Source organism: Mesoplodon densirostris, chromosome 16 (assembly GCF_025265405.1).
Source record: "Mesoplodon densirostris isolate mMesDen1 chromosome 16, mMesDen1 primary haplotype, whole genome shotgun sequence".
NCBI lineage: Eukaryota > Metazoa > Chordata > Mammalia > Artiodactyla > Ziphiidae > Mesoplodon > Mesoplodon densirostris.
Genome location: NC_082676.1, coordinates 43,263,159 through 43,276,529, shown reverse-complemented (window position 1 = coordinate 43,276,529; position 13,371 = coordinate 43,263,159). Strand labels below are relative to the sequence as shown.

Genomic DNA, 13,371 nt, shown 5'->3' with positions numbered 1-13,371 from the left:
GGGACTTCCCTGGTGGCACAGTGGTTAAGACTCTGACCTCCCAGGTTCGATCCCTGGTCGGGGATCTAGATGCCACATGCATGCTGCAGCTAAGAGTTTGCATGCCACAACTAAGGAGCCCATGTGCTGCAACTAAGGAGCCAGTGAGCCACAACTAAGACCCAGCACAACTAAATAAAATAAATAAATAAATAAATAAATAAATATATATATATATATATATATATATATATATATTTTAAAGAAATCTAAGAAATCTTTGTCTATGACAAGATCATAAAGTTTAAAAAAAAATGATGCCTCTAATTGGTTGTTCATCAGAGATGTGCTTTGAATTACTTTTCTGGTTTGTTCAAGAAGTAAGTGAAGTGCCCTAAATCGATGTGGCTCTGACATTCTGCACAGGTCCAGGCATCTAATGAGGTTTCTGTTTCTTATTCATAGGAATAATCCAGCAGAAGTGCAACACAAAAGTTTTTTTAAAAAAAAGAAAAACAAAAAAAAAACCTCCTAATGGAGAAGACATCCAACTTGCCCAACTTCTTAATTAAGGAGAAGAGTTGGAAAGACTTGCTGCTTTAGAGATTGTTAATGAAATTCTGTTGGGAAGGAGAGCGGGCCAGCTGATGTTAGCCGTGCTGGAGGCGTGCCATTAAGTAGGCTCCGCTGGTTTTCAGAACCAGAGACCCAAGTTACAGGAAGAAATGGGGGGTGGTGGTGCTTAAGATACTCTCAGGGTTGGAAGGGAGGTGAGGCTGTCACAGAAACTTAGCTTCAAGGCCCCTCTAGGGACTGAATTATCTCCCAGTTAACATGATTCTTCCACTTTCTCAGGTTCTGCTTCTCGTTGTACGTCTTTGCATTTCAGCTCTTATTAAAAAATGAATTATTTTCTGTATTTCCCTGTGTAGAGTTTAATTGACCTCACTAAATACTGTCCACTTTGTTGTTCAGAGCTTTTCTTCTAGGCTACTCATGGGTCCCATGAATGACTACTTTGGGTCAAGACCCACCTCCAACCCCACCTTTTGCTCAGGGAACATCCGTAAGAGATCAAAGATGAAGCCTGAAACTTGTACTTAAGTTTTCCCCAAAAAATGGTTCTGAAGAACCTAGGGGCAGGACAGGAATAAAGACGCAGACGTAGAGAATGGACTTGAGGACACGGGGAGGGGGAAGGGTAAGCTGGGATGAAAAGAGAGAGTAGCAGTGACATGTATACACTACCAAATGTAAAATAGATAGCTAGTGGGTAGCAGCTGCATAGCACAGGGAGATGAGCTCCATGCTTTGTGACCCCCTCTAGGTGGTCACAAAGCATGGAGAGTGGGAGGGAGATAGGGAGGGTGGGAGGGAGCTGCAAGAGGAAGGAGATATGGGGATATATGTACACATATAGCTGATTCACTTTGTTATACAGCAGAAAGTAACACACCATTGTAAAGCAATTATACTCCAATAAAGATGTTAAAAAAAAGAATTTGAGAGGTAGAACATTTCTCTTGAGGCATCTAAGATGGTGTTTCAAGAGATCTTTTGAGGGCTTCCCTGGTGGCGCAGTGGTTGAGAGTCCGCCTGCCGATGCAGGGGACACGGGTTCGTGCCCCGATCCCGGAGGATCCCACATGCCGCGGAGCGGCTGGGCCCGCGAGCCATGGCCGCGGAGCCTGTGTGTCCGGAGCCTGTGCTCCGCAACGGGAGAGGCCACAGCAGTGAGAGGCCCGCGTACAGCAAAAAAAAAAAAAAAAAAAAAAGAGATCTTTTGATAGTAAAAATAACAGCCACAAAATTTTAAAAGCCTTCTTACTCTCTCGTCTTAGCCCCCTCTTCTTGCCAATCCAAGTGCAGACACATTCTGTCTCTGAGGACCAAAGTTTATATGATCACTTTCCTCCTACCCTAAACTTGTCAGCCTTAGAAAGGACAGTCTGTAACAATGGTCTTAAATATGGAGATAATCAGTGAAATTTCTCCAAATTGTCCTGTGTGCTACTAATCAGGACTGTCAGTTTTGTTTATAAATACACTGAGCTGAGGCCTTTGCCATTTCTGTTGACCTCTGTCTTCTAGTGGGTAGAACCCCCGGATGCTACTAAATATCCTGCAGTGCACAGGACAGTCCACTACAACAGAATTATCCAGCCCAGATGTCAGTAGTGCCCAGGTTGACTGACCTAGAAGTGCAGCCTACTTTATTTTCAAAACCTCATTAAAGATAAGCCTGGACATCTGCTAAGATAGAGTACCCATACTCAACCCTATCTTTCATACTAATTAAAAGCCCTGAACAGAAGGTGCAAAGCAGTAACTGAGGACTCTGAAAAGTAAATAATAGCAGGTAGATTGGGAAGGGAAGGTCATTACTAGAGGAACAACTAATACAGTGGTGAGTTTCCTGTTTTGTTTACTTTTCTTTCCACATCTCCTAGTTTAGACTTTAGCACAGTGCAAATCATGGAACTGCTCATTGGGGTGGGCGATCCAAAAAGAAAAAGAAACTTCTCTCAGACTAAAGGATACTTAGGAAGGGTGGTGTTCACTACAAGATGAAGAGTGTGGGAGAAATCCCTTGGGTTTTCCCCTTTATTCTCCTTCCTTTTCCTTCTGTTCTCTTCCCTTTTACACTACTGGCCCTGCTCCTTGGCAGTGGCAGCTACACATGCATCCAGATAAAAAGTACAGATAGGCCTCGGAGATACTGCGGGTTCGGTTCCCGACCACTGCGATAAAGCAAATATCGCAATAAAGTGAGTCACACGAATTTTTTGGTTTCCTAGTGCATATAAAAGTTATGTTTACACTATACTGTAGTCTGTTCAGTGTGCAATAGCATTATGTCTTAAAAAACAATATACATACCTTAATTAAAAAATACTTTATTGCTAAAAATGCCAAAGCAGTTACTATGATAACATCAAAGGTCACAGATCATGATAGCAAATATAATAGTAATGAAAAGGTTTGAAATATGCAAGAATTACCAAAATGTGACACAGAGACATGAAATGAGCAAATGCTGTTGGAAAAATGGTGCTGAGAGACTTGCTTGATGCAGGTTGCCACAAACGTTCAATCTTTAAAAAGCACAATATCTGTGAAGCGCAATAACATGATGTATGCCTGTAATTCACATTTCATTCATTTTAAAACTTAAAGAATGAAGATTAATGAGAAGATGGTTAAATGTTTGAAATAGAGAATGAAAACCAACAGTAAAAGGCAGCAGGCTAAATAGGATGAAAATGGTATAAAAAATATACATTTCCCCAGATCTTTTTGGTAATAAGTTCTATTTAAATAGAAAAAGAAAAAGAAATAGACTGAGACATAGTAACAATAATTACAACCCAGCATTAAAAGATTAAAGGAACTAAACAATAAAACAAAAATTATTCATACAATAGACAGGTAAGTGGGGGAATAGAAATATTAATAAGTTACAATAAGGCCTCTGCACTGTCCAGTGTTCCTGTCCCACACACATTAGTCTTCCATGGCTGGTGGTCCTGTGAGGGTTTCCCCAGGTAGCTGACCTCAGGGATGAGAGCTAAGAGCAGAAAGAACTCTTTGGCATGTACCACCATCCCACGTAAATCTGGAACTTACATTCCTGCTAATGGCAAGAAATTGGTGTCAAATTAAGCTGCCTCAGCTCTTTTCTTTCATGATGTTCTAGACTGCAACAGATGTGTCCATCTCAAAGGCACACACCTGCCCTCCTCTTGTGTTGTTCTGACAGTGCTGAGTTTGTACTTGATTATTCCTCATTGCCTCCTAGTCTTTGTGACAAAGAATGAACTTATATGAGCCCACCAGATGGACTTAGTGGTAGTTAAGGGCAGTGAAATAATTTTTTTCTGAGAGAAATAAAATATTGTTTATGAGGTTAAATGTATACCCATGCTCATCCTCTCTGCTAACCAGCAGGTTATAAGTGTCATAAAGGTGTTGTAGATATTCGTTGCTAGTGGAGATTTACATGCCATGAGGACTGGCCACCATGGACCTCCATGTGATGGATTTCAGCCGCTTGCACTTTGATATCCAGTACAGAGATGCCTTGTATCAATATAATAGCCACATTTCTAAAAAGCATTATGCAAAAGAGGCCTTCTAAACTGAGTTTTACAATGTATTAAGAGGAAAAAAAACAGTGAAGAGACTGCTTATTTCTCTGTGGAGCTCATAAACACTTTACCATCATGATTAAAAGAATGGACTTTAGAGTCAGATAGACTTGGCTTCAGATCCCCCCTATGTCCCTTTTTATTGTATGATCTTGGGCGAATCACTGAACCTTTCTGAACCTCAGTTCCCTTAATAATAATAGTGCACATGCATAATCTGGGGATGGAGAGAAATATGCTTGTAGAGCACAGTGAGTAGGGCCTGGCTCATCGTCATGTGTTCCCTAAGTGTGAGCTAGTATCTACTGTTGTTACAGTCTCAGTTTTTCATATACTAAGTTAACTGGAGGAGAAGCGGTTAGTGAGGGTACCTCTGTAACTTAATAGATAAAATATGATTATCCTAATGCCTCTTTGATGTAATGACTTTCTCACTGGAAGCAACATCTTTTCTCCTTTACAGATATCATTGAAATGGATTCGAAGCGTGTGCCCCGGGATAAGTTGGCCTGCATCACCAAGTGCAGCAAGCACATCTTCAATGCCATCAAGATCACCAAGAACGAGCCAGCTTCAGCTGATGACTTCTTACCCACTCTCATCTACATTGTTTTGAAGGGCAACCCCCCACGCCTTCAGTCCAATATCCAGTACATCACCCGCTTCTGCAACCCAAGCCGACTGATGACTGGAGAGGATGGCTACTATTTCACCAACCTGGTGAGTATTTGATTTCTTGGTGTTGTGGACAAGAAGCAAGAAGGTATTTATTTTAAGGATGTGACAGGTCACTCACAGGCCTGTGACACATTAGTGCTCCTGAGTTGAGGGGTCAGCATAGCTGAGGATGTTTGCTTGGTGTCACAGAGCACTTGTGACCAGGCCATGCACACATGCCACCTCCTGGGACTTGGCCATTGTGGTTCCCCTACAGGACGCATGACAGCCACATTGAGGAGTCTCTGCTGCTGCTGGGCATTTGCCTGTGGGCTACTGGGTGTAAGAGCCATTCACTTAGTTGGTTGTTTCAACCATGAGTAAGTCAGATCTTGGACTGATTACTTTATTAAAAGACTTAATATTTATTTTTCGTTTTATTTTTACAAGTTACGTCTTAAAACTGAATACTGGGCTATTTTAAGAAAGCATCAGGTTAGAGGATGTGAAATGATTTTCAGCTATTGTTTTTCTACAGTGCTAATTAACTCTAGGCAGAACAGTAGTAAAGTATGCGCATCTAAGTTATAAGGCAGAATACTTCCTTTTACTGACCGCTGGACTACTGCTTGTTTGCTTTAGGCTACATTTATTGTCAAGCCAGTGAATTTGAGCCTCGAGACACCCTGTGTTCTCTGTTTCCTGTGCTGGAAGTTGTACAGGGTGGTAGGTAGGCAGGGGAGGCCAGGTTACATAAGGAAGCATTTCTGGTGAATTGTCTAAAAAAGATGGGTACTTGAATCACCTACACTCTGCAGCTTCCCACCCCCCTGACCTACAGCCTTAACTGTGTTTGCATCTTCTTTCTTCATCCTTTTCTTGCCTGACTCAGAGTCTGGCTTCTACTCCCACTGCCCCAGTGAAGCTACTGTGGCAAAAGTAAAAAATCTGCCAGTTGCCAAATCCCATGGGAACTCTCAGTTTCACTTCACTTCTTTAACACTCCTTAGGACTTCTTCCTTCTGGAACTTCTCATGTGCCTTGGCTTCCACAATTCCACTCCATCTTCCTGGTTCTTCTTAGGCCTCGTGTCCTCCACTTCCCCTCAAATGCGTTATTCCCTGGGGTTCTGTCCTCTGTGCATCTCTCTCCCTAGACTGTCTCCTCTGGTTGTAATTCTGCCGGTCACCTGTACAGTGAGGACCCGCAGGTCACCTGTTTTGACCTCACACTGAGCTCCACTCCCAGCTGTTTATTGCGCCTCAGATTTCTGAAAGTGCTTTCCCATCAAATGTTTCTTTCTTTCCCAATATACACTATGTCCATTAGCGGCGGTACCGCACGTCTACTCCCCTAAGCCAGGAACGTTAGAATCGTCTAAGACGCAGCCTCTTTCCAGCTAATGGGCTGCAGCGATTCCACACACATAGTGTGAGCCCATGGGGAAGGGTCAGACGGGCACATTCTCATCAGATGAGTCTGTTGAAATAGATTTGCTAAATATTCTTTAAGGAGGTGATTCGCTTTTTTATGAATAATAAGGTAAGATCCCATGAATGAGTTTCTCAGAAGAAATTCTGAGAGCTGCCTATTTTCTCCTGTTTATAATGCATGTTTTTCTTATGAAAATAGCTTTTTTGGGCCTCCCTAGTGGCGCAGTGGTTGAGAGTCCGCCTGCCGATGCAGGGGATACGGGTTCGTGCCCCGGTCTGGGAGGATCCCATATGCCGCGGAGCGGCTGGGCCCGTGAGCCATGGCCGCTGGGCCTGCGCATCCGGAGCCTGTGCTCCGCAACGGGAGAGGCCACAACAGTGAGAGGCCCGCATACCGCAAAAAGGAAAAAAAAAATAAAATAAAATAAAGTGTGAAAATGGTATGTGCTCCTTGTAGAAAAATTTAATTAATATAAGAAAGTATAACTACCATGTCTGTGTCACTCAACATTTGCATTTGTTGTACTAATAATTGCTACCATTTATTCATTGCTTACTACAGACCTGTGCGCTAAGCATGTTACATGTGTTATGTTGTTTAATTCTCACAATAAATCTGGGTGGTATTTCCCCCATTTTACAGATGCGGAAACCACAGAGAGCTAAGGTAACTTTTCTAGGGTCACACAACTCTGGGCTGTCAAAGTGACAGAGGTGGCAATTCACTCAGGCTGTCTGATTTCTAAGCTTATTCTTTTAACCATTTGATGTTAAAATATCTCTTTGAGGACCAGAGATCTGTGTGCCACACCAGTACCTGAGGACATGCTCAGTGGCTGGCCGTGCACTGGGTGGGCCTTGTGGAGCTGGCACGGCCTCAGAAGCAAAGGGCCTTAGGGGGCATGGCCCCCAGATCCTTGGCCCTGGAGCTCCTGGCCACAACAGGGATTCCTCTGCCCTGCAGCATGGCAGGGAAGCAGAGAGCCTCTGACCTCAAGGAACCACACAGGAAACTCTGTGATAACCGTTGCAGAACAAATACTGAAGGTGCCTCTTCAAATATTTCACTCTGTACAAGACCCTAGAACCTGCAAACAACCCAAGGAGAGGACGGAATTTCTCACAGACTCGATGAAGATGACAATTAGATTTAATTTTTTTTTTTTTAAGGAAGAAACGTATTATTGCAGATGGGAGTATAAAGGAAACAACATGAGTGGCTATGAAAGTCCATGGAGGCTCAGGAGATTATTTTGTCGACTTTTGATTCTGTTTTAAATTCTCCATGATAAAAGGATTTTTAACATTCTATTTGAATATTTGTAGCTTTCCTCATACAACTATAATAAATAACATTCTCTTCTTTATATTTATAGTGTTGTGCCGTGGCTTTCATTGAGAAATTAGACGCTCAATCTTTGAATTTAAGTCAGGAAGATTTTGATCGATACATGTCTGGCCAGACTTCTCCCAGGAAGCAGGAATCTGAGAATTGGTCTCCTGATGCTTGCTTAGGTGTTAAGCAGATGTATAAGAATTTGGATCTCCTGTCTCAATTGAATGAACGGCAGGAAAGGATTATGAATGAAGCCAAGAAGCTTGAGAAAGACCTAATAGATTGGACAGATGGAATCGCAAAAGAGGTTCAAGACATTGTTGAGAAATACCCGCTTGAAATTAGGCCCCCAAATCAGTCTTTAGCTTCTATTGACTCTGAAAATGTTGAAAATGATAAACTTCCTCCACCGTTGCAACCTCAAGTTTATGCAGGATGATGAAAATTTACATGGATAGTATTTATTTGAGCCTAAATTATAGCCAGCCCTTACTACAGTCCACTGATTGGGGTCTAGAGTATAACTTAATTGCTTATAAATATCAGAGCATTTTTAAGGGTACAGTTTGTGGGGATTGTTTTGTTCATTTTTTTTGTTTGTTTTTCCTGTCTGGGGAGACTTAGTAAAAAAGTACTATTTATTTGAGCCACTGAATAGATTCATTTAAGACTTGTTTGAAAGTTTTGTCTGCAAATCTGTTTTTTCTCCATGATCTTCCTGCGTGCTTTCTCTGTGGCATTCAGTGTGTTTTGGATTTGGTTAAATAATTGCCTTTTAAAGGATAAAACAAATGAATGCTACAAAAATGTATGTTTAAGAAAATACAATGGTACCACTGTTCTACAGTTTGAAATAATTTTATAATTGTAAAGATAGAAGATATATTGCTAAGTAAATATGTAAAATTGTAAATATGTAAAAAAAAAAAGGAATGGTGTCTGCTGTGCATGGCATTTCATCTGTTAATTTTTTTTAGTTTAAAATGAAGTATATTGAATGTTTGCCTTTAACACCATTTTATTTCGTTTGCCCCACTAAAATGACTCTAGAAGTATTTAGACATACTCCCCTAAAATGTTAACTCCATCGTTACAATGTGTTAGCCCTAACTTTGAGGTCCTGTACAGTCAGAGAATGTGACACTATTGAGGTTGAGGGTACTTTTTAGGTCCTAGAAAGTTACTGAAGTAACTTGTCAATTGAATGCGGAACCATGCTTTCGGCACCTCTTTCCTCCTTTCATTCAGCAAATATTTACTGAGCGCTTGGTAAGGGAGGTGGCCCTGGGTCTGGGTCAGAAGACAGGACTGAATAGGTCTCTGCAGATGAGAGCTGATGGGGAATCCCTCTGAGCTTTAAAGTGCAGGGGGGCCTTTCTGCCTCCATGGTGTAATTTTGATTTTATGGACAACCCAGACACACATCATATAAGCGTCTTTCAGGATTTCTCAACCTCGGTACTATTTGGAGCCTGAGGATTTTTTTGTTTGAGTGCCGCCCCATGCATTGTAGGGTGTTTAGCGGTGTCCGTGGCCTCTACACCCACTAGATGCTAGTAGCAACCCCCCCAGTTGTGAAAAATCGTCTCCAGACATTGCCAAATGTCTCCTGGGGGACAGAATTGCCCCCAGTTAGGAACTACTGATCTACTTTGTAAGCAAAGGAGTTTTCCTCCTGGTGGGTAATATGATGTAACCAAAGAATATTGCACTAAATGCACAATATAACGTGAACTGATAGCTTATTCAGTGAGGCTTTACAGCCCCTGGCAGCGTGGAACCTTTTCTAATCCTAATGGAACCTTTCATAACCTAAATACACCATTACAATCCTCCTTGCATTCAGTGATTTCGACAGATTCTCAGTGTACCTGTGAAATTGTAATTCCCAGGGCACCATTTTTGAACAAGATAACATCACACAAGCAGTTAAGAAAGCTTCCTTTGCTTTTCCAGTATCTTTCTAATGGTGTACCACAAATCTGTAGTGCAGTATTTTTGGAATAAAACTGGGGTGGGTATAAAACTTTTCACCCTTTACTTAAATTAACATATAAAATCCATCACATTGACACATCTATTGTCCTAAAGCACTGAAGACATGAAGCAGTTAACTGAGTCAGCTGATAGCCAAGCTGACTTGGAATGTAATGAGTTACCATCAAATACAGGGAGAATCTGCTCATAGAAACCTGGGCCCAGATGGTCTTCGTAGAAAGCTTTCCTCTTTTTTCTTTTCTATGTACTTTCTAGGTGCTAATCCAGGTACCCACACTCTTAATTCTCCTGGGAATATACCGTTCTTTTAGTCATTGTACATTATGTTTGTTAAATAAAATGCATATCAGCCTCCCCAAAAAGCTGTCTTCTCGACTTCTTACCTATGTTTAAAGTAAATTGTTGAACTGTTTTTTTTGTATATATCTCATATTGGTTGAGTTCTTCATATTTGGACTCTTATATTTCTCTTAAGTCAGCATCAGTACTATGGCCAGAGTTTCTGTTTTCTCAACAAGAAAGTATTGATATTTTATGTACTATAAATATGATTAGAATAAACTTTTGGAACAGAAGTCCTTATCAATAAAGTTTCCTGATCCATTCCTCTTCCAAATAGGTTAATTCTTGGTTCTTCATCTTAGGAAAATATACATTATTAGTATTCTCATGTTATAAAGGTTTCCCTTTTAAGCCACAGCCATCATTATCATACTTAAAAATGAAACAGGCATTAAATTAATTAAAATTAAGAACAAGAGAAGGATGTTTGCTGTCCCTACAATTAGCCTTTTTCTGACGCAGTCAGAAAAAGTCACTTAGTCTTCAGACAGAAATAAAGGGGGTTAATCTAATCAATATAGGGTTATTATAGCATGGTGTTTGAGGACATGGACTCCAGCTAAAAGGCTTGGATTTGGTTTTGAATTTAGACTCTGCCACTTACTTATTAGCTCTTTGGCCGTGGGCAAGCCTCTCATGTTTCACATTCCTCATCTGTGAAATGGGGGTAATAATGGTACCTGCTTCAAAGGGTTGTGAGGATTAAATGACTTAGAAGAGTACCTAGCAATGCTAAGTGCTCAAGTGATCGCTGTTACTTGTACATGACTTTTATATGTAGAAAACCTAAGAACTGATACTGAAACTTTATTAAATTTTACTAAGTGGTGAGATAAGAAATACTAAAATAGCGATCAAAAGTAACTAAAAGGGCTTCCCTGGTGGCGCAGTGGTTGGGAGTCTGCCTGCCGATGCGGGGGACATGGGTTCGTGCCCCAGTCTGGGAGGATCCCACATACCGCGGAGCGGCTGGGCCCGTGAGCCATGGCCGCTGAGCCTGCGCGTCCGGAGCCTGTGCTCCGCAACGGGAGAGGCCACAACAGTGAGAGGCCCGCGTACCGCAAAAAAAAAAAAAAAAAAAGTAACTAAAAAATGACTTTTCTATATTCTCATTACTAGCCAGTTAGCAAATTATAATGGGAAAATTTTATTCACAATAGGAACAAATATAAATCACCTATAAGTAACACGAGCTTTTAGCGTTTATATGAAACAAAATTACAAAATTGAGTGAGAAACAAAAGAATAAACATACACAGGGCTTGTGCCCAGAAGTTCCCTGCACTTGGACTTTAATGCTCTATCTTGGCCATTTTGGAATTCTTAATTTTATCTTTGAATTTGTGCTTTCAAGTGAAGCCTGATGGGACAGTGGAGCCTGATGGGGGCTTGGAGTCTAACTCATGCACAGTCCTGTCTCCCCCTTCTCAAACCCCAGGCTGGGTTCTTGGTCTCCCTGCTCCCACCCTGTGGACACTCTAGCCAAGGCCTGGGCACTCAGGAATGGTTGGGGCTGGGTGTGCATGCCTGTGGTGTCTTGGGCCAGGGCATGAAGGTGCATCTGGCTGTTAGCTAGCTGGCCATTTGGGAGGGAGTTGGTGGTGAGGACAGACCTCTCGGCCACCCCTGATTCAGCATGCTCCTTGGAGAAAAGCCTGAATCCAGGACTGGGGAAGGAAAGAAACAATGAGAAAGTCCCAGCAAAACAAAGATACAAGGAAGAAATAAGGGGACATCCCTGGTGGCACAGTGGATAGGACTCCGTGCTTCCAATACAGGGGGCCCGGGTTAGATCCCTGGTTGGGGAACTAGATCCCACATACATGCCGCAATTAAGAGTTCACATGCCACAACTAAGGAGCCCACGTGCCGCAACTAAAGAGCCGGCAAGCCACAACTAAGAGCCCTGGAGCCGCAACTGAGGAGCCTGCCTGCCTCAACTAAGACCCGGCGCAAATAAATAAGTAAATAAATAAATAAAATCTTAAAAAAACCCAAACAAATGGAAATGTTAGAACCGAAAACTACAACAAGTGGAATTTTTAAAAAACCCAAAACCTCACGGATGGGCTACATATCAGAAGGGAGATGACAGTGAAATGAATTTGCGAACTGAAGATAGATCAATAGAAATTACCCAATCTGCTAAACACAAAATAGACTGAAATTAAAAAGTGATAGCCTCAGGGGCCTCTGGGACAATAATGAGAGATCTAACATTCTTGTCATCGGAGTCCCAGAAGGAGAGGAGAAAACGTCTATGGCTAAAAAAATATTAAATAGTGTCTGAAAGTTTACCAAATTTGGCCAAAGGCATAAACCTATAGATTCAAGAAGCTGAGTGAACCGCAAACAAGATAATCCAAAGAAATCCATGCAAAGAAAGACACATCACAAACTTCTCCAAATTAAAGGCAAACAAATCTTAAAAGTAGTTAGCAAGGACACATTACCTATAATGGAGCAATGACTTGCATGACATTGGATTTCTCATCAGAAACCATGGTGCCTAGAAGGAAATGCTGACAATGATGTGGAGAAAGTGAATCACTCATACAATCCTGATGGAAATCTAATATAGTAAAACTACTCTGGAAAATAGTTAACTTCTTATAAACCAAACATGTAATTATCATACAACCCACCAACTGCATTGTTGGACTTTTATCCCAGAGAAGTGAAAACTTACATTCACACAAAGGCATATACACAAATGCTCATCACGCCTTTATTCATGTTAACTCCAAACTGGAAACAATCCAAATATCCTTCAACAGATGAATGATTAAACAAAGTGTGGTACATTCATACAATGGAACACTATTCAGTAATAAAAAGAATGAACTACCGAAAAAACTGCTTGGATGGATCTCAAAGGATATATACTGAGTGGAAAAAAAAAACAATCTCAGAGGGTTACATATAGTATGAGTCCATTTATACACATAATTTTTAAAATATATAATTTAAAATGACAGTTATAGAGATGGGGAACAGATTAGTGGTTTACAGGGATTCAGAATAGGGTGAGAAGGGAGCTGAATGTTATCATAAGAGAGCAGCACAATGGATTCTTTGGTGTGGAATCGATCTGTGTCTTGTCTGCAGGGGTGATTACACAAATGTACACATGTGATAAAATTGCCTAGAGCTAAACCACAATATTAGGCAAAACTGGTGAAATCTGTAAAAAAACAGTGTATTGCAGTGTAAATTTCCTGGTTGTGGTATTGTCCCATAATTATGCAAGACGTTACCACTGGAGGAATCTATTATTTCTTACTCCTACATGTGAATCAATGATGATCTCAAAAAGTTTAATTTTTAAAATCTAAAATCACGTAGAAAAATGCTAAATGCCCATTAGGTGATGAATGGATAAACAAAAATGGTATATCCATTCAATGGAATACTATTCGGCCATTAAAAAAAGAATGAAATACTAATACATTCTACAGCATTGATAAACTTTGAAAAC

General features: G+C 41.0%; 1 protein-coding gene across 7 annotated transcripts in view; it reads left to right on the top strand.

Moving 5' to 3' along the window:
* Window positions 1-13,371, top strand: part of LOC132477033 (rab5 GDP/GTP exchange factor) — a 119,310-nt gene that overhangs the window by 55,909 nt on the left and 50,030 nt on the right. For 4 of the 7 annotated variants that reach the window (XM_060079300.1, XM_060079297.1, XM_060079298.1 and 1 more), the window contains exon 8: window positions 4,591-4,847. In XM_060079300.1, coding sequence (XP_059935283.1) covers window positions 4,591-4,847 — 257 coding nt within the window. Of the gene's footprint in view, window positions 1-4,590; window positions 4,848-7,593; window positions 9,914-13,371 lie in introns of those variants that run through there. The other 3 variants (XM_060079302.1, XM_060079301.1, XM_060079304.1) reach the window with 1 other exon arrangement.